Source organism: Chiloscyllium plagiosum, chromosome 4 (assembly GCF_004010195.1).
Source record: "Chiloscyllium plagiosum isolate BGI_BamShark_2017 chromosome 4, ASM401019v2, whole genome shotgun sequence".
NCBI lineage: Eukaryota > Metazoa > Chordata > Chondrichthyes > Orectolobiformes > Hemiscylliidae > Chiloscyllium > Chiloscyllium plagiosum.
Window position 1 is genome coordinate 112159572 of NC_057713.1, and position 22746 is coordinate 112182317.

General features: G+C 40.9%; 1 protein-coding gene across 1 annotated transcript in view; it reads left to right on the plus strand.

Moving 5' to 3' along the window:
* The window catches only part of enpp2 (ectonucleotide pyrophosphatase/phosphodiesterase 2), a 99639-nt gene that overhangs the window by 14708 nt on the left and 62185 nt on the right, over nucleotides 1-22746 (plus strand). The window contains exons 8-11 of the mRNA XM_043688979.1: nucleotides 1057-1136; nucleotides 2509-2628; nucleotides 14698-14753; nucleotides 15431-15496. Of these exons, the coding sequence (XP_043544914.1) occupies nucleotides 1057-1136; nucleotides 2509-2628; nucleotides 14698-14753; nucleotides 15431-15496 (322 nt within the window). The remainder of the gene's footprint in view (nucleotides 1-1056; nucleotides 1137-2508; nucleotides 2629-14697; nucleotides 14754-15430; nucleotides 15497-22746) is intronic.

Consider the following 22746-nt stretch of genomic DNA (forward strand, 5'->3'; position numbering starts at 1 on the left):
CTGATGGTGAATTGGCAGCCTGTTCAACATCTCTAATGACCTCAATAGAAATAAAAAACAGGAAAGGTGCAAAGTGAGTTGCTGATTTCTTCTCGCCATCCAAGGCCTCAGACACTCCTTCTAAATGAAACAGCAATTTACTTGTACATCTTCCTGTATTCACTGCTCACAATGTGGTCTCTTCTACATTATGAAGGCAAAATGTAGACCAAGTGACCACTTTGAGAAACTCCTACTCATTTCATAAGCATAACCCTGAGCTCCCTGTCAATTTTTAATTCAACTCTCCACCTTGCTTCCATTCTGACCTTTCTGTCCTTGGCCTGAGTCATTAAATCTTTTATTAATTCATCTCTCATGACCTCCATCTTGACACTGACAGTCCGTTTCGTTAGTACTTCTCCCTTGTATTGGCTTTAAAACATTTCAATTTTTCTGCAGTTCTGATGAAAAGTCATCAACCTGAAATGGTCACTTGGTTTCTCCGCAAAGATGCTGTCTGACCTGTAAGGACATTTCCAGTATTTGTTTTAGTTTTTACTTCAGATTGCCATCATTTATGTGTTTTTTTTTATTTATTGTGATCCCTATCGCCAGTTCTAGAAAGATGCACAAAGTTAAAATCTACTCCAGAATGTTTTATTGGTATGTTCCTTGTATTAACACAGTATAATACTATGTTGCGTATACACTTTGTCCCTGATTTTGTACTGTTGCAAGTTTTGTGCTTGATACAGAACTACCAACCTATATTCTGATGAATTGCAGATGTACATTTGAAGTGACGCTACACATCTTGCCTTCATCAAAATCTGATCAACCATTGTGCAATGATTGAAAAATAAATGCAGATGCTGAGCATTTTCAAATGTAAATGCATTTTTTTTAATGCAAGTTGATAATTTCAGAGAACTATATACTAAACCCATGTGATATATTTTGTCATGATTTACAGAACACCACATATTCATTTTGCTTCCCTGTAGTGATCAGTGGCATAGTGTCAATATTGTAATACACATTTTTGCAGATGGTAACAACCTTCTTTGTATTTAGGATCGTGTGGAACTCATGCCCCCTACATGAGACCAGTTTATCCGACAAAAACCTTCCCTAATATGTACACCCTTGCTACTGTAAGTGTTAAATTTTGTGAAAGTAGCAACATGAATTTTAATAGTGGTCAAATTTCTTTATTTCTGGTAAATTATTGAATTTGAAATATTGAGATTTTGGATTCTTGAATTCAAATTGAATATATTTTGATATTAGTGTGTATTTTGATATAATTTAAACTGTTCTTTTCATTTTGTGAACAAAGTGGTGGTGATTCTCATGCTAGTCCTTTAGATGGATGTGCTGCATGGTGTGGTGTTGTGCTATGTTGATTTGGAAAACCTCAAGTATATTTCCCTGTTTCTGTCAAATTGGCCAATATCAGAGGCAGCAAATAAAAGTCTTCAATTCATTCAAGTGTTCCAAAGAAGGGGAGAGGAAAAACAAGAATTCATTTGCTGAAATTCACCCATACACCAAAAAAAAGACAAGAAGTCCATGCATGAAAAGCTAACCTGTGTTTTTTCTTTTTAGCTGCTGACAAACCTGTTTCCAGCATTTTATATTTTTTCTTTCTGGTCTGATTGCTGCTTGTAGACCCTGCTGAAAGTTCATATGTGAACTTCTGGTGAGGATGGATAAGGCTTATTTGTGATGACTTGTACGTTAAATAGCTCATATATGGGGTACCATCATACTGGAGATTTGGTGGCACATGAGGGCACGAGACTGCACAATGCTGTCAGTCCCCTCAGGAAGATAATTTTTAGAAAAAAACTATTAATAATGGAGGCTTTCAGAATCGTAATGTGCAGGTTATTTTCTTTTAAATGACACATATGACCGTACTAAGCTTAAATGAGGGCTGCAAACTAATTGGGCTTTAGAATTTAAAAAAAACTTTATTGGTAATCGTGTGCAGTCTTTTTTCTTCTTTTTGCTTTTTTGTTGAGTGCCATGTTCATGACCCTGATTTAAACTAATTTCATGATAAACAAGCCTTAATGTACAAAATAGTAGCAACCCTGTCTGCATAGGAAAAGGAAATATATGGGATTCATTAATAGCAATAGTGTTTTTGTTAATGCTGTGTCAATACCTTTTTCCCCCTCTTTTAAAATTTCAGCACATTTTATGTGCAGTATGGAGTCCAGGTTTTGAAATTAGTGAATAAGCAATACATTGGAAGCTGAAATAAGAGGAAAAAAAAATGTTGGAGTATTAAACTCATTTAAACTGTTATTTTTTCTTGCCAAGCAAACACAAATGTTAGTTTTCCTGCTCTTTCCTATTACATAAATAATGTAGAAGTACAGCTTTGAATTGCAGTTCTAATTTTTGGTCTTAGATGTGTATTTTCCCTAGTGAAATTACTCAGTGTGAAAAGGTTGTGTAAATTCTAACGGGTAAAACCCACATCTAATCAATTTGCTTTGGTTTCCTCGTACAAAGGGACTTTATCCTGAATCACATGGAATTGTTGGCAACTTGATGCATGACCCTGTGTTTGATGCCAATTTCAGCCTTCGAGGTAGAGAAAAGTTGAATCCTCGATGGTGGGGAGGGCAGCCGGTAAGTTCTGAATGTGTCTAATTCTGAGGATTGGTGAGTGAAAGCAGGGCAGTTTGTCTTGTAACTGGAGTCCACTCTTACCTCTCAGTGAAAATGTTTCATTAACATGTTATAAACAACTTAAAGAAAAGGAAATAAAGGTAGCAGTATTTTGTTTTACCTGTACTCAGTGAAATATTGAAGCCACAAGTTTAAATCAACTGATTTATTATACTCTGTTTAAATACTTAATTTATTTTTTAAATTGTTCTTTCATGGTCAGTGAGTGGTAGCCCTTAATTGCCTTTGAGAAGATGGTAGTGGGACACCTTTTTGAATGATTGCAGTCCATTTGGTATAAGTACATTTGCAGTTCTCTCAAGATGGGAGTTCCAGGATTTTGATCTAGTGACAGTGAAAGAATGACTATGGGGTAACCTGGTTGGCTCAGTGGTTAGCACTGCTGCTTCACAGTGCCAGGGACCTGGTTTTGAGTCCACCCTAGGGCAACTGTCTGTGTGGACTTCGCACATTCTCCCTGCGTCTGCATGGGTTTCTGCCAGGTACTCTGGTTTCCACCCTCTTCTAAAGATATGTAGATTAGGTAGAATGGCCATGGGAAATTGTCTGTAGTGTCCAGGGATGTGCAGGATCGGTGGATTAACCATGGGAAGTGCAGGGTTACGGGGATAGTGCTGGGGCTTGGTTTGGGTGGAATGCTTTTTGGACAGTCAGTCTAGACTTGATGGGCTGAATGCCGTCATTCTGCACTGTAGTGATTCTGTGACTGTATAGTTCTAAGTTTGGGTGGCGTGTGACTGGAGGGCAGCTTCCTGGTGGTGGTGTACCCAAATACATGTTGCCCATGTCCTTCAACGTGATGAAGTTGCATGTTTGGAAGGTGCTGTCAAAGGAGCCTTGTTGAGTTGCTACAATACACATTGCTGGTACTGTGTGTCAGTAGGCGGAGGGAGTGAATGTTGGGAATGGGAATATGAGCAAAGTAGACTGCTTTGCTTTGCCTGAGATGATGTTGAGCTTTTTTTTGTATGTCACTGGAACTACACTCATTCAAGCAAGTGGAGAGTATTCCATCACACTGCTGACAAAGTTCTTGCTGTATGACTCTTTGACTTGTGTGTTATAGATGTTGACCTGCCGAACTGTGCTTGCAGCCACGGTTTTTAATATGGCTGATCTAGTTTCTGGTCAACAGTAACCCCCAGGATGTTCATAGTGGGGAGTTCAATGATAGTAATGCCTTTGAATACTAAGGGGTGATGGTTAGATTCTCTCTTGTTGAAGATGGTCAGCTTCAGTATCTGACAAATCATGAATGGTGCAATCATCTATGCACATCCTCGCTTCTGACCCTGTGATGGGGTGGGGGAGGGGAGAGAAGCGGGGTGCATGATTGATGGAGCAGCTGAAAACGTTTGAACCTTGAACAGTACTCCGAGGAACTGCTTGATCTTTATGCATTGATAGCACTCACTGTCTGAGACAACAAGCCTATGGGTCTCCAGCTCCATTCAAAGTTTCAGTGGAATCTCGCTGGCACATTAATGCTACTCTGTCAAAGATCGTTTCATTTAGATGAGAGGTTGAACCGAGGCTCCAGTTATCCACTTCATGGATGTCACAGTTCCTCTGGAACAATACAGAGAAAATCAGGGCATATTTCCTGGTGCTCTTGGCAACAATTATCCCTTAACCAATATCATGAAAGAAAGACAGACTGTTAAACCATTAATCTTGTTGTTTGTGCAACATTGTTGTTTGTGAACTAGCTGCCATGTTTCCTACATTTCAGAATTACTCAGCTGTCTGTACAAACCTCAGTTATGAAAAGCATCATATGTACAAGTTCTTTCTGGAAAGGAATTTCATAATTTTAATACATTCTGTTTGCATGCATGCATGTATTCCAGATCAGGATACATTTTCATACATAATTTATGTAATCACTGCACTTCCTGATTGCATGGTGCTTGTAAGAGGAAGGATTGAAAGCATGCAGTTTCTGCGCTGTGAACAGTGTGGCTTGAAGGGACGGGAGGGAACGAACATTAAAGCAGCTGCTTTGGCTTTGGTCATTAGTTTGGGGTGAGTTAGATTTGAACTCAATGGGAGGGGAACTTTGACTGAGGTGTCATTCCTCGTAACCTGTGGGTGAACTGCAGTTTTGAGAGCATACTTGGCGATTTGTGGGTCTCCAAGAATGGACTGCAGACTTTGTGGTATTTCCACAGCTGCAGGCAGAGGTCAGATATTACGTGACATGTTTGATATTTTGGGGGTGGGATCTGTATTTTGCCAGAGATGGGAGTGCGTGTGCAGGTCAGTGTGAGTGACCTTTCTTTCTCACTGGGAAAGGACTGAGCTTATTGTCCATACCATGAAAATTGTCAGGTTGCCAGAACTCTTGCTGTCAGTTGTTCAGAATGGCTGGATGTGTGGACATGAGCAAAATATGTGTTAGGGGGTCTCTCCTCATTCTAAATCCCAAAGCTATTGTTGTCTATCCATTAGAATTTATAATGTGCATGTGAGACATGATGTTAAATTGACCCACCTTTATTTCACCTCAAGTGGCAGCGTTTGGGGTTTTACTCAGTAAGGTTAGATATTTTGTCTTCTCTGTTTGAGTGGAAATGTAGTGGAGCAGATTGTCCACCTTTTATAAAAACCGATGGATTTTCATTTTATTGGAACTCCCTCCTCTTACCATTCTGTGATCCATTAATGTTACATCCCACTGGTGATGGTAGCTATGATAATGGCTATGAGACAATGATTGTCAATAGATTTACTGGAATGAGCAACTGGGTCTCTCATTTCAGTTGAAACAAAGTTCTCTCAGCAGAATTGGATGCTTCCTGGCTTTGGGAGCAAGTGATGACTGCAGATGTTGGAGAGTCAGAGTCGAAAAGTGTGGCACTGGAAGAGCACAGCTGGTCAGGCAACATCCAAGGAGCAAGAGAGTCGACTGCTGTTTTAAGGCTATGTGTAGAATTTACACCAGTTTAGAACATCTATTCTTGTTGTAATTGACTGGGGAGGATGGTTGACTGGGGAAGATGGATCTATCCTCTTAACTATAGACTGGGAATAGTTGAAATGCCAGCAGAGAGTAGGGCTGTTGTCAAGAGCAGCATTGATTATTTAACTCAGATATACCCTGAAAGACAATGGACTGAACTTTCCTGATTCTCAGCATAAGATCAACTGCTGAAGACAGACCAAGCTTGAGATGACTAAGAATTGGTATTATAGGAGCCTGTCCTTCTCCAAGCTAATAGTAATTGAGATTTGTCCACAGAAGACCATGCACATTGTAGCACTGGTCACCATTTCCTATTGGCAGTCATCAAAGCCACTTCTTCTCCTCTGGTAGTTTTCTGTGGAACGTAGCTGTCCACTATCCATCTTGGGTTACTCATGACTACTATTAAAAGGTATAGTCAATTCCTGAATAATGATTCTCTGGAGCAAAGGGTTTCATCTCCTTCATGCGATTTCCCTAGGTGCAGGGTATCATTGATCACACCTCCGTGAACATCAAGGAAGTCATTGTTTAGCCAGTGAGAGCCATCAACAGGAAGGAATTCCACTACCTAAATGGCCAAGTGGTTTGTGACAACAAGAGCTTCCTCCTTCTTGCTGTGGCAGTCCAGATCACTGCAGCTCTCCATGCCCCTCCTCACATCTAGGGGATGAGGGAAATAAGACCATAAGATATTGGAGCAGACTAGGTCATTTGGCCCATCAAATCTGCTCTGCCGTTAGATCATTTGAAGAGATGGCTACTTTTCCGTTCTGAGATGAAGGCACAGTGGTGCAATAATCAAAGGTATCTGTTCACTTGGACAGACACCGAGAGGGTTAATGGGTTTCAGAAGATTAATATTAGGTGCCCAGACTGGTTCCCTGGAGTACATCCGGCAAGGGCCTTAGACATTGTAACGATTTACTGCTCTCTGTTAAACATGGCCTTCCAGAGAAAGTGAGGCTCCGAAATGAAACAGCTTATCAGAGGAAGGTGAAGAAGAGGAGCAAGAGGAAAATCTAGAAGGCAGAGATGGTCTGGCTGGAGAAGTAGCCAAGCTTGACAGGGTGCTTGAGGATGTATTTAACATGTTGTTAGGCATTTTATTGGAGTTCCTTTAATAGTATAGTCTGGAACTCCCTGTTCTGAGAGAGCACTTCCACTGAAGATGGATCTTGCAACTTCCTGACCTTTATTGCTACTGAAGACTTGATATACTGAAGATATGAAATTTTATTGCCACTGTTCATAGACCCTTGCAGCCTTTATAATTTCTTCCTGCTTCTCCTATACAACAATAATAAAAGAATGCTCACCCATCAGACTTCATGTGATGGTATTTACATGGTGCTCCAAAAATGTGCAAACCTTCAAGTGAAAAAGACTAAGTGATCAACTCTGTGGTCTGTCCATTTTGGTGCCCAATTTTAACCACTTCCACATGGTAGAGCTTTTGCAGCCTTGAATGAGGTGGCTCCAGTTTGCTCACTGATCTCTGGTTGCAGTTGAAGTGCACATGGCAGCTGTCCTTGTGATACAGGTGCTAGTGGGGGCATCTTCAGAAGCTACTACATTGCTGTTATTACAGAGGTAGCCTCTACCATTGGACCCTTGCTGAGATGTATTCCTTATGTCAGAGGGACCAAGAAGGCCATTGATATCTATGTTCCATCAGTGCCCCTGACTGATAAAGGCCATATAGTGAAACTTGTGTCCTGAATGTCAGTATGCAATTCTTACTGCAGACATTACTTTGAATAGTGATGGTGAATATGTAGATCTAATTGTTTTGATCTTCCTGCATGTGGGAGATGCAAGAAGAGATCTTCGGATGTCTTAAAGAGCAAGACCTACTCTGTGTGTATTGAGACTTCCTAATACAGCATGTTGCACTCATCACTTCAGTTCCCAATTCATTAGCTGCTGGTTGGCTGCCCAATGTGCCCCTGATGCAATTAGCCATATATCCCTGTGAACGTCATGGTCTTTGCTACTCCCTCGCACTGATTGGGACTTGGAAATCCTGTCCCTGGGAGACATTAGCCTAATGTCTAGAAATTCGAGTCATTATATTGTCTGCCTTAGTGACTGTGGGCGATAAATATTGAGGAGGGCATGAAGAAGTCATGGCGTTTTCTTCCGTTGGTCCCATGGTAATCACCTGAATAACACACACCAGTTTCATATTTTATCACAAAGACAGCTTCCCTGATAGTGTTGCCTTTCCTTAGTACTGCAATCTACCATGAACCTGAAATTAAAATACAACGGAGGAGAAAGGTTTAATACAGTCCCAGTGAGGAGCAACAAGGATGTAATAAAAGCAAGAAATGACTAATTAGATGGAAGCAAACAGAGACTCAAATTCCTAATAAACACGGAAGCAATTCACCCATGCCTTTGTGGTCACTGCACAGAACATTGGTTTCATATACACAGGAGATTTAGAGTAAAGTAGAAACACGAAAGTGGATGCGTGAACCTTACTGAGAAGGCAGTAATTCAGCTCAGTAGTATTGATAGCATTGTTGTTACAGTTGAGTATTTGGAAAATTATGAGATGATTTCTGGTTTAAAGATTTGCAGTTATTTGGTCTTACAAACTTATTAATAAGTGACAAGGTACATGTCACAAAGCTGGCATGAAATGGGTAATGGGCAATGTAAGTGATTGTGGTTTATGGTTCAAAGTTTGTGTTATTCTGGATTACCAGATGCGATGAGAGTGACTGTCTTTGACATCAAGGCAACGTTTGACCAACTATTGCACCAAACAGTCATAGTAAAATTGAAGGCACTGAGAATCTCTCCATTGCTTGGAGTCATACTTGGCACAAAGGAAGATGGTTTTGGTTATTGGAGATCATTATGCAGGAGGTCTTCAGGTTAGTGACCAAGACCCACCCATCTTCAGATGCTTCCCTCCATTATACGGTGAGAATTGGAGACATTTACCAATGGTTGTATCACATTCAGTGGCAAATGCAGCTCCTCAGATATTGAAGCAATTTAGAGACAGCAAGACCTGGACAACATTGAGATTTGGCTGATAACTGGAAGGAATACTAGTGCCCACACAGTCAAAGGCTCCAACAAAGCAAGACTGCAACCATCTCCCTGTGGAACTACCACTGCTACATTCTCCCACTTTCAACTTTGGGGAGTTACCATCAATCAGAATCTGAACTGGACTAGCTGTGTGAATACTTTGGTTTCTAGAGCAAGTGAAAGGAATTTTGCGTGAGTAACTGATCTTCTGATGTCCCACTGCCTGTCTATCATCGACAAGGCACAAGTCAGCAGTGTGATGGAATACCTTTCACTTGCTTGAATGGGTGGAGCTCAAACAATAATCAAGAAGCTTACACCATCCAGCAAAATTCAGGCTGCTTGAATGGCACTCGTCTGTGCCTTCACCATTCACTTCTTTCACCGCTAATGCTTAGTGGCAGATACAAGATGCACTGCAACCTATTTGGAGACCACCTTCCAAACCTATGCCCTCTAACACCCAGGCATACAATCACTCGCTGCATGGAAGTCTGCAAGTTCCTTTCTAAACCATACACTATTCTGGCTTGGAAGATTATTGCCATTCCCTCACTGTTGTTGGCTCAATCCTGGAATTATCTTCCTGATGGTACATTAAGTTGCAGCAATTCAAGAAGGTTGTTCATAATCTTCTTCTCAAAGGGGTTTAGGTTTGTGCAATAAAGGCTAGTCTCACTAACAAGGTTTACATCCTATGAACAATTTGAAAATAAATACTGTGGAATTTTCTTATGCCAATATTGTTTCCACCAGGCACTCACAGGAACTTACATATTTACAAAGCACGGCATGCATGGTATATCATTTTATATCTATCATTAGGATAACTCATGCTTTTCAGTGCATAGTATGTTATAAGATGTTCTTGTAAAGTCCCCAGTTTTTAGCAGCACTTATCAATGCAGTATCTTTCAATTTGTTGCTACACAGGGCTCCAAAACCTCCATGTCAGACAATAGTCCCTGTTCCAATCTGGCAGGAGTGTTTTTACTGCTTGTGATACAGTCTGTTCGACAAGACGAAGCTAAACATAGGTCTCTTTACTTCAACCAGGAGCTCATTGAATAGTGGAGCAGACTTGATATTCCAAATGCTCCAGTTCTGCTCCTACACCTTATCTTCAGTATTGCTTTTGTTGCTGATCTGTACTTCCAACTTCAATTACTCTCTCCTCTTATTCCCAGTTTAATCCTTACATCCACAGCCAACAGTGTGCAAACCATACTGATTTTAAACTTCAAAGATGTTCTTCCCTTAACTTTCTGCAGTCTAGGTGTCTGAAAAATTACATTACTAGCATCTAACCATGACTGCTTCCTCTGTTTTTCAGCCCATGTGACTCTTCCATTTGGAGATTTTTGCTCATGTAATCTCTTTTTGCAGACTGCTGATTGATATTTGTATATGATCCAACACTCAACCTCTGACTATAGAAAAAAAAACTGATCATAGTTTATTCAACCCATCAACTGATTATAAAGAACATCTAACTCAATGTTTTTCTTTTTTCTTGTTTAGTTTAGCATTATAATGAAACTCACTAATTTTTCAGTTTCTGATTTAAATAAAACATTGTCTTCTCTTTTCAAGAGTTGATGGAATTATATTCTGCTCTTGTATTTTCAAGTTTCATTTTGGATTTTAAGCTGTTGCTTTCGGACACTTTATTTTGGGAGGTTTATTAATCCCAAATATTTGGGATATATTGTAGTTTTAAGATTGTTCTCTACAATATATAGAATAAGGCAGCACGTTGGCTCAGTGGTCAGCACTGTCGCGTCAGAATACCAGGAACCTGAGTTTGATTTCACATTCAGCTGACTGTCTGTGTATAGGTTAGATTCCCTACAGTATGGAAACAGGCCCTTCGGCCCAACAAGTCCATGCCGACCTTCTGAAGAGTAACCCACCCAGACCCATTCCCTGACCTGATATTTACCCCTGACTAATGCATCTAACACTATGGGCAATTTAGCACAGCCAACTCACCTGGCCAGCACATCTTTTTGCATTGTGGGAGGAAACCGGAGCACCCGGAGGAAACCCACGCAGACATTGGGAGAATGTGCAAACTCCACACAGACAGTGGCCGGAGGTGGGAATCGAACCCGGGTCCCTGGTGCTGTGAGGCAGCAGTGTTAACTACTGAGCCACCGTGCCACCCTTAAAGATAGGGGCATAGTGACTTCCCCACTCCCCTACATCCTTCACTCCCATACCTCCCATTTAATCTCGTTACCTTTGAGCAAGTGATCGTTGAGATCCATTGGATTCTGCCTGCTGAATGGAGCAGTGTGAAATCTGATGAAACCATGAATGCCACGTCTATGTGTGTGTGTAGGTTAGGCGGATTGGCAAAGATAAGTTATCCGTAACATCTAGGGATGTGCAAGGGAGATGGGTTAGCCATGGTAAATGTGAGGTTGTGGGGGTCTGGGTCCAGGTGGGATGCTGTTACAGGGTTGGTGCAGACTTGTTGGGCTGAATGGCCTCTTTCTGCACTGTAGGGATTTTATGGTTCTAAAGCAGTCTTTGTTGTGCTCTTCTTTTATGCTTTACTGTCCTTTGGATTTTGCTGTTGTAGCAGCGTCATTCCAGATGTCAATAACTGTCTGAGTAGACCAAAGGTTGTAAAAGGAAAGAATTGGAATGGCTACAATTGATATTCTGATAAAAGATTTATGTTGGCAGGCCAGACCTGAGGTTAAATCTCGATTTGACACACTATGGTGCAGAGAGCTGCCTGTAAAAGTGTCTCTGAGCAGAGACTGCGGTTTTTCAGCCTGAACTTTCTTCTATATTGACTGAGAATATCAAGTGGATGCAAGAATCTAATGACGTGAGAAAATACAAGGGCTGGAATTTCATGCCTATGTGTGTGTCAGAGCGGAGGTAAGGGAATTTAAAAAAGGTTGAAGGGACTCCATTCTAGGATTCCCACTCCCACTTGCATTTCTGGGAATTTTATCAGCGCTGAGTGACAAGCTCATATGCAGCAATCCCAGCTTTGCTTTTCCGTCGTATGGATGGATGTTTTAGAGCCTCCACAAGATTCGTGGAGTTGGGCATAGCTGGTTCAGAGTCTTAGTTCATGTCACCTCAGAGGATTCGTGAATCTTGGGGGAAGTCTATTGTGGAGTCAGGACAGATGCTTTTAAAAGATTTTGCTAAATGTAACTGTCACAATTAGATGTTGTATGATGAGTTAAGTATGTTTGAATGAAGTAATTTGATAATAAGACACTGTCTTTAATGGAGAAAGTGAGGACTGCAGATGCTGGAGATCAGAGCTGAGAATGTGTTGCTGGAAAATCCGATGTGATTCCTGAAGAAGGGCTCATGCCCGAAACATCGATTCTCCTGCTCCTTGGATGCTGCCTGACCTGCTGCGCTTTTCCAGCAACACATTTTCAACACTGTCTTTAATGGATGAGTGATCATTAAATTGACCAGCATTATGTAATTGTCCAGAAGGGGTAATGTAGAAAGGACAGTTATGTGTTAAAGTTTATTGAGAATCTGATGTGATACGTTGATGCTGTGTGCTTTCATCTTTATGTTGATTTGAGGTCCAGACATCTTTTGAAACACTTTTCCAATATCCAGTTTAGACAGAATTCAGTAGCCCCATGACGAAATAGGGAAACCTTTTGAAATGATCAGGAAAATGTCAAAATAAACAAACGTCAATTCAAACACCTCTTTAAAAAGGGCTTAATCCTATTAACTGCTGAAAAGACTATCAAAATAAACAGCAATCAAAAATCACTTCAAAGAAACATAATCCTCAAAAGTTGATTAAACTGCCAATCAAACATAGCTCAATGTTCCCTTGATAGCTGTGTAAACAAACCCTAGAGAATTAAATCACTTAATGAGGGTTGGAATTCATCCAAGCATTTAAAATTGAATACCATTGCAGAATTATATAAACAACAGCTCTATAGCTGCAAACGTTGAAACTTTTGAACAAGGCTGAACAGACGGCTTTCTTATGAACTTTCTCAAAAGTAGAACAGACAGTTGGACTGTTAGTCAAGGATGTCAGCCATCAGTTGAATTATGGCTAAGGTGGCTACTAGACAGCCACAGAACTGGACAATATCCCAATGAACAAATGGGGGCCTTTTGAGCTAGCTTGCTTAGACATCCTCCTTCGTCCTTTCCTACCATGAGCTTCCGGAAGCATTAGCCCCCAGTTCAAGACCATTTCTATTCTCCCACAAAAACATACCATGGGAGGGCACTGTTGGGCAGGAGGTTGGGAATCAGAAGACCCAGTTCTCAACTTGAGGATACATTGGGCTGAAGTATTTGTGTTGTAGGTAGGGGAGATTATCACTCAGGTTAATTTATGATTTTATCTAGATTGGCTCATAACATCTGTCGATCTGGTAATTATTGGACTAACCACATAAATGCCGTGGTAACTAACCCAGATCAGAGGCTGGATATTGAGTCAATGCCTCAACAACTAACTCCCTAAAGATTCTATTACTTTAAAAGCACAAGCTAGCCATGTGATGGAATATTTGACAATTCCTTGAATGACTGCTGATCCAACAGCACTTCTGTTTTTTTAAAATATTTGATTTGATTCATTACTGTCACAGTGAAAAGTATTGTTTTGTGCGCTAACCAGACAAACCATTCCTAAGTACAACAGGTATTATAACAGAGTGCAGAATATAGTATTACAGTTATGTAGAAGGTATAGAGAAATTTCAGCTCTGATATATAGGATGTCCATTCATAAGTCGAATAACAGGGAAGGAGATGTTCTTAAATCCTTTGGTACATATTTTCAAACTTTTGCATCTTCTGTCTAATAGAAGAGGGTGGACAAGTATAATGAGGATAACTTGAGACTCACACATTTCAGTGCAACAAAAACACAAATTGCTGGAAAGCCTCAGCAGGTCTGGCAGTATTTGTGGAGAGAAAGCAAAGTTTCGGGTCCAGTGACCCTTCTTCAGAGCTCAAGGTAGCTAGGAAAAGGACTGTTTGTGCAGAAGATGGGGAGTGGGGGGAGAGTAACGATTGGTAGAAATATAGCCCAAAAAGAGAGAAACACAGTTGGACAGACAAAAGGAGTGACTAAAGGTCAATTTGGGGGAAAAAGCTACTAATGGAGACAATTAGTGGCTGACGATGGGTAATGTGTGTTAACAGCCTGTGTAATGACAAGGCTTGGTATGGGGATGGGGAAAGCATGGGGAAAAGGTGTTCAAGCCCTAAAATTGGTGAACTCGATATTAAATTCTGAAGGGTGCAGGGTTCCCCAAGTGGAAAACGAGGCACTATTCTTCCAGCTTTGTGAAGTGGTCACCCAGTCAGATTTTCCAGCAATTTCTATTTTTGTTTCAGATTTCCAGCATTTGCAGTTCTTTTTTTTTGTTTACACTTCACGGCAAAGCAGTTTCCCCTTGACCAGCAATCCACCCATCACCTTACAGTGCACCAGTGATGGAGGAAATGGTTATGTCTGTGTGTGCACCATCTACAGAATGTGCTGCAACAAATTGCCAAGAGTTCTTTGACAACATCTCTCAAACATGCTACCTTTTAGAGGGCCAAGAGCAGTAGGCGTTTGGAAACATCACCATCTCCAAGTTCTACTTCAAATCACACACTATTCTGACAAGGAAATGAATCCGCACAGTGCTCTTTTTGTCATGGCTCTGCCAAAATCCTGGAACTCCCTCCTTAACGCTGGAGAACTTTACAGCAATGATTCAAGAAAGAACCCACAACCAGCACCTCAAGGGAATCAGTGATGGGGAACACATGTTGGCCTTGCTAGAAACTCGGTATCTCAAGAATACATTTTTAAAAATGGTGTTAGAGTAAATTTGAACATACACATTTTTGCAATGTATGAAATGGCTTACTTTTCTCACTTTCCTTAACAGGTATATGTAATCTTAGTACTTTTTTTAAATTTTTCTAAATTGGAATTTATTCTAACTTGATTTCTCATGTCCTGCTAGATCTGGGTGACTACTGTCAATCAAGCTGTGAAAGCTGGTACATTTTTTTGGCCTGTGTAAGTAATAGTTTTAATCAATTGCTTTCAACACCAAATGTATTGGTGGGCTAGAGGTGTCTTGAAATGACTAACTGATTAAATAATTAAATTAAATGAAGTTAAACATAGCAGAGACATCTGTTGTCTTTAGTGTTGTTGTTCTGTTGTATTGTTTTCTCTCCTGTTCAATTAGGTGAGTAAAGTCTTTTACTGACATGCCAGGAAAAAAATATTTCATTAATCTTCTTGATGTCAGCCAGCAGCACTAACTACTACGTGTGTGACCCTTGGCGTATTATGTCCCTGTAGAATTAGGCTTGTCGACATGGTTTTGCTTCAAAGCTGCACGATGTGAAATATTTTTAGCCCTTTGTTTCACTTCCTGATATGATTGCACTTTACTTTAGGTTAACTCTGTTTTATGTTTTCTCTGACTCATTGTCTGTAACTTGGTTGCTTTGCAGTCTGCCCACTTTGTTTTACTTGTTCTATTCTCAGATATTTGCAATCACTCTCTCCTCTGTCACTTTTCTGTTGCTCAAAAAAAGATAGAGATTGATCTTTGACCCTATTAAGTGTTTAGTTTCAGGGTAATTGGTTGTTTTTCCAGTAACGTACTTTAAAGCTAGGTGTAAAATCAAATTTTTTGAAATCTGGATAAATGAAATGCAATGTGATTTTTTTTCTGATTACAGCATCATTCCCCATGAGCAAAGGGTATTCACAATACTTCAATGGTTGAAGTTGCCAGATAATGAAAGGTAAATATTACTCATATTTGCACTTTAAAGTTAACCAGTGGGTTTTTTGTTTACGCAATTGTAACTTTTTTGCAATGGAATCAAAAATGATAAAGCCAGCATTTCCTAACTTTGCATTTTAAGAAATATGTAAAATATCTGCGTGGTTAGTTTAATACTGAGGACCTTGTTATGAGCATTAGACTAACTTAAGGTAAAATAATCAATTCTGCTAAATAAATTGAAAGTAACAGGATTCTGTCTAGTTTTTCTAGAGAGCATGCAATTTCCAATTATAATTATGAAAGAAGGAATAAGGGAATCAGTGGCATAGTGATATTGTCACTGGGCTAGTGATCCAGAGACTCAGTCATTGCTCTGAGGACATGACTTTAATTCAACCACAACCGATAGAGAAATTTGAATTTAATCTGGAATTGAAAACTTATCTGCTGGAGATCATGGATCACTGTTGATGGTTATAAAACAACCATTTGGATGACTAATGCCCTTTCTGGAAAGAAAATCTGCTATCTTTACCCTCTTGTAACTCTGCATCCATAGTAATATATGTGACTCTGACTCTTAACAGTCCTGTGAAATGGCCTAGCTACCCACTCATTTGTAGCTAACCATGACAAAGCCTAAATACTAGAATGAAACTAAATGGATCACCCAGAAATGATCAAGGTGCTGAAAGGAATGATGGCACGCAAGTCCTTGTGGATTCTGTGCAGTCCTCTTGTGCCAGAATGGGAAGGGCTGTCTCACAGACTAGTCGAACAACAGCCCAACATTGTCTGTCTGTAAGGTATGATTCCATGAGAATGACTGTGTCCCAGACACCACCATCACCAATACTGGATATGTCCTGATGCACTATCAGATTGGATCCAACAGAAGTGGCATCACAATGGTAAACCTTTGGTAGGGAATTGCTTTGGCATTCCTCAACATTGACTCTGGGCCCCATGAAGTCTCATGGTATCAGTCAGACAGGAGCATTACCACCTACCACACCCCTTGGTTGATGAATCAGTTTTCCTCTGTTGAACACCACGTTGTGAGATGGCACTAAGGGTGGCAAGCACATGGAATGTACACTGGATGGGGGAACTTCAGTTTCCATTTCAAAGAGTGGTACAGCTGTACCACTGAGGACAAAGCTGGCCCAATCATGAAATCATAGAAATGTACAGCACGGAAACGGACCCTTCGGTCCAACACACCCATGTTGACCAGATATCCTAAACTAATCTAATCCCATTTGCCAGCACTTGACCCATATCCCTCTACACCCTTCTTATTCATATACCCATCCAGATGCCTTTTAAATGTTGCAACTGTACCAGCCTCCACCACTTCCTCTGGCAGCTCATTCCATACACACACCACCCTCTGTGTGAAAAGGCTGCCCCTTAGGACCCTTTTAAATTTCTCCCCTCTTACCGTAAACCCATGTCCTCTGGTTCTAGACTCCCTCATCCCAGAGAAAATTTACCCTATCCATGCCTCTCATGACTTTATAAATCTCTATACAGTCATCCCTCAGCCTCCAACTTCCCAACCTGTTCAACCTCTCCCTATAGCTCAAACCCTCAATCCCTGGCAACATCATTGTAAATCTTTTCTGTACCCTTTCACATTACAAAATATCCTTCCAATAGGAAGGAGACCAAAATTGCACACAATATTCCAAAAGTGGCCCAACCAGTGTTCTGTACAGCTGCAACATGGCCTCCCAACTCCTATAGTCAATGCTCTGACCAACAAAGGAAAGCATACCAAATGCCGCCTTCCCTATTCTATCTACTGCTATTCCGCTTTCAAGGAGCTATGAACCTGCACTCCAAGGTCTGTTTGTTCAGCAACACTCCCCAGGATCTCACCATTAAGTGTGTAAAGCTGTTAGACTGGGGCTGAGGCAAGTGGTAAAGACCTGACAAGAGGGAAAATATACTTGACTTCATCCTCTTCAACTTACTTGTAGCAGATAGATCTGTTCATGAGTGATCACTGCTCAGTTCTTCTGGATGAAGATACCCTTCGTCATGCAGTATGGCACTACCGTCTGCTGCTGAATATCTGCTGCTATATTTCAAATGTGGTTAAAATTGGCCATCCATGCAACCAGTCGACCTTCAATAGCAGTAGCCTTGTATTCAACCACAATCTGCAGCCTCATGGCCTGGGATAACCCCACTCCACCATTATCATCAAGCAATGGTTCCATGAAGAATTCAGGAGGATCTGCAAAGAGAAGCACCAGGCAAACCTATAATGAGTGTCATCCTGGTAAAAGCTACAGCTCAGGACAACTTGCTAGTCAATCAGTGTAAGCAACAAGTGATGGAAATAAGTGATCATATGATTAACTGGTAAAGTCTAAGGTCTGCTGTCTTGCCATAGTCAATTGTGAATGGTGTTGGACAATTGGGGATTCACAAATATCTTCACCACATCAATGCAAAAGTCCAAACTAAAGGGTTTGCACCCATCTTGATGATCTATCTTGGCTTTCTCCTGAGGTGACCAGCATGATGGAAACCAGTCTTCAATCAATTCAGTTTTCTCATATGTGATATCAAGAAGGAACTGAAAGCACAATATACTGCCCTGGGCCAAGATAACATTCTGGCAATAGTATTGAGATTGTGCTCCAAAACCAACTACATCCTGAGCAAAGCAGATCCAGAACAATTATAACATCGATGTCTACCTGGCAGAGTGAAGAAGTGTCTGCATATGTCCTGTCTACATAAAGCAGCACAAATTCAAACAGGAGTAATACTGCCCCATCAATCTACTCCCGATTGTCAGCAAATGGATGCAAGGTTTCATTAACAGTGTGATTAAACGGCAAGTACTCAACCTTAACCAGCTCACTGCTCAATTCCATGATGCCCACTCAATTCCTGATCTAATAGAAGTTTGGTCCAAACATGGAAAGAAGAGCTGAACTCGAGGGGAAATGAGTGTGGCTGCCCTTGACGCTAGTTGGTCAAGTGTGGCATCAAAGAGTCCTAGGAAAACTGGAGTCAGTTGGAATCAGGGTAAACTCTCCACTGGACAGAGTCATACTTAGCATAAGTGCAGGTGATTGTAATTATGAATAGAATAACTATAATGTGAAAACAAGCCTTTTGGCCCATTGAGTCCACACCCCTACCCTATCCCTGTAACCCTGCATTTCCCATTGGATAATCCAACTTGCCTGCACATCCCTGGACACCATGGGCAATGTAACATGGCCAATCCACCTTAACTGCACATCTTTGGACCCTGGAAGGAAACTGGAGCACCCAGAAGAAACCCTCGTCGATACTGGGAGAATGCGCAAACTCCATATAGACATTTGACTGAGGCTGGAATTGAACAGTGCTAACCACTGAGCCAACATGCTGCCCCAGTTATTATGGGCAGTCATCTCACCCACAGAACGTCTGTGCAGGAGGTCCTCGGGATAATGTCGTAGGCTCAACTACCTTTGGCTGCTTCATCATATGGTCAAAGCTGGAGATGTTTACTCATGATTACACAATACTTAAAGATTTCCTTGTCAAAATGCTGGAAAGGCTGGACAGCATTAAGGCTTAGACTGATAAGTGGCAATTATCCCACTCAAATGCCAGGCAAAGACCATCTCCAGAAAAGACAATCCAAGAATCTCCCCTTGATACTCAATGGTATTATCATCACTGAGTTCCGCACTACCACCATCTTGGGACACCATTTACCAGAAACTGAACTGGATTAACTCTGGATACAACTACAGGTGAAAGATTGGGAATCCTGCAATGAGTAATTTCCATCCTGACTCAAAAAGGCCTATCCACATTCTACAAGGCACAAGTCAGGAGTGATGTGGAATACTGTCCATTTGCCTGGATGAGTGCAACTCCAAGAACACGTGAAGTTCCACACCATCCATGACAAAGCACTCTTCTTAATTCTCACTCCATCTAACACATTCAACATTCACACTCTCCACCACTAATGTATGCTGATAGCACTGTGAACCATCAACAAAATGTACTGCAACAATGCTCCAAGATTCATCCAGCTACAACTTCCAAACCCACGTACTCCACCACTTAGAAGGACAGAGACAGTAGACTCATGGTGCCACTCCCATCTACAAGTTCCCCTCGAAGCCACACACCATCCTAATTTGGATCTAAATCCTTCAATGTTGCTGGGTAAAAATGTTGCAAATTCCTCCCTCACAGCACAGGGGCAAGCCTACATTGCATGAACTGCAGATGGGTCAGGAAGGCAGCTCATTACCAACTCCTTAAGTGTAATTATGAATGAGTAATAAATGTTGGCCCAGCTAGCAATGCCCACATCTGATGAATGAATAAAATATAGACCTGTCTTGCCCCTTTACAATGGCCAGAGATTTCCGAGAATCCATTTGATCAGTGATGCTGCGGACATTTTGAGAACAAAGTGTTGATGTTGTATTGAAGGAAGGTGTGACTAATAATAAAGAAAATAATGAGAAACTTAAAAAGCCTAGTTGATAATTGAAAAGGAAATCTTGACAATTAGAAGTGTATTTGTGAAAATTCAAGCTGGCAATGTGAAAGAAATGGATGTGAGGAAGGAATGAAATACTGGACGTATTTTAATTGTAGCAAAACAAGGCTAAAAAGAAATTTGATTAAGTGTTTGTAAGTAAAACTGTGAGAGCTTGATAGAATGAATACAGGAAGATATTTCCTCTGATGTGTCAGTAATAAATGTTTCTCAATTTAAAATTAAAACTTAACAATTCAGGAGCATATTTAAGAGAAATTTCTTTAGATGTAGTGTTATTTGAGGTATGGAATGCTTTGTTCAATGGAATGGTTAATGCACATATCATTGCATCCTTTATTAAGTACGTGAAACACAAAGATTAGCTTGGCTGCTGGGCAAGACTATGGCAGTTATATCCATTTTTCTTTGCTGAAACTGACACTGACGTGAAGAACTGCTGTCTTCTAAACCTTTTTTGGTTTTGTTTCTAATTCAAGCTTGAGATAGCTAGTTTTTTGAAATTAACATGCTTATTGTTACAATCTCTTCTGGATCACTCTACTGTAATCAATTCTTGAAAAGTGGACATGTTGATAATTCATCTGCATTATAATGCTTCTGTCTTCAGTGTTGGTGCTGTGAACAATGTCAAATAATCAGTTTAGATTCAGTGCTTGGGGCGACCAGGCCTACTGGAATGAGTGCTACAACTACTCTGTGAAAAAAAAGTGAAATACTTTTGCATTGTTTAGCCTATGAAGGGTTTCCTCTCTATAGATGGAGATAGAGTGTGGAACCTGCCCAAATTTAATGCCAAGCACTGACATTTTTACATGTTTTTTGTGACATTAGCTGCTTTTGGAACCTAACCAACAAAATACATTCTGTGACTTAAATAACACCTAGGACAGAGGGTATTCTTTCTAAAGAGGCTCTACAATAGAAAAGCTTCATAGGTTAGAAGACCTCAAAAATTAAATTGTGCCATTAATTTATTAATTACAGTGTTTATCGTAAGAAATAGCCTACTCACTACAGTTCCCTGCTCTCCGATCGTTCTCACTAAATGGATGGGTTGATTAGTGGCGTTCCAGTAAGTGAATGTTGTTGTTTCCCTGGGTTTATTTTTAGATTATACAATGTATGAATGTGTGGACTAGCTCATGTAGTTGCAGCCACATGGAGAAGATAGATTGGAGAACTGTTTGCCTTAGAGAAGTAAAGGCTGACAGAAGGTTTCGTTGGGGTTTTCAAAATCATGGGGGGTTTGGACGGAGCAGATAGGGCGAAACTATTCCCACACAAAAGGATTGGGAACCAGAGAGTATAGGTTACAAATATTTTGCAAAAGAGGTGAGAGAAAGCTTTTCACAAAGTGAGTGGTTAAGATTTGGAGTGTGTTGGGGGCAGGTTCAATTGAGGCATTCAAAAGGGCATTGGATGATTGTTTCTATTTAAATAATGTGCAGGAGAATGGGGAAAAGACATGAGGTTGCAATAAGTGAAAGTGCTCTGAGAGCTGGTGCACAAATGATGGGCTGAGTGGCCTCCTACACTGATAATTCTGTGAGATACATCATGAAATCATCTTTGTGTTCTAAAATATGGTGTTTATGAATTTGCTAGAAATAGTCATCAAGAAAATCTTCTCTGACATGTTGTTCGGACTGTTACAGAGTCATAGAGATGTACAGCCCTCAGTCCAACATGTCCATACTGATCAAATGTCCTAAATCAATCCATTCACATTTAGCCCTTCCTATTCATATACCCAAGCCTTTTCAATGTTGTAATTGTACCAGCCTCCACCACTTTCTCTGGCAGCTCATTCCATACGTGCACCACTCTCTGTGTGAAAATGTTGCTCCTTAGATCCTTTTTAAATGTTCCCCTCTCACCTTAAACCTATGCCCTCTGGTTTTGGACCCCCCCCTCCCTACCAGGGAAAAAAATCTAGACTATTCACCCTATCCATGCCCCTCATAATTTTATAAGCCTCTCTAAGGTCACCCCTCAGCCTCTGACACTCCAGGGAAAATAGCCCCAATCTATTTAGCTCCCAGCTGCTATAGCTTAAACCCTCCTACCCTGGCAACATCCTTGTAAGTCTTTTCTGAACATTTTCCAAGTTTCACAACATTCTTCCTGTGGCAGGGAGACCAGAATTGCAAGCAGTACTCCAAAGGTGGCCTAACCAATGTCCTGTACAGCCACAACATGACTTCCCAACTCCTATACTCAGTGCACTGACCAATAAAGGCAAGTTTACCAAACGCTTTCTTTATCATCTTAGCTACCTGCGACTACATTTTCAAAGAGCTATGATGCCTCATTCTGAGGCCTGAACCATTTATTTCTCTCTTCTCTAACTTATGTTGTGGTTCTGTTCGCCGAGCTGGAAGTTTTTGTTGCAAACGTTTCGTCCCCTGTCTAGGCGACATCATCAGTGCTTGGGAGCCTCCTGCGAAGCGCTTCTTTGATGTTTCCTCCGGTGTTTATAGTGGTCTATCCCTGCCGCTTCCGGTTGTCAGTTTCAGCTGTCCGCTGTAGTGGTTGGTATATTGGGTCCAGGTCGATGTGTTTGTTGATGGAGTTTGTGGATGAATACCATGCCTCTAGGAATTCCCTGGCTGTTCTCTGTCTGGCTTGCCCTATGATAAGAAAGGAGGAGAAAGTGAGGTCTGCAGATGCTGGAGATCAGAGCTGAAAATGTGTTGCTGGAAAAGCGCAGCAGGTCAGGCAGCATC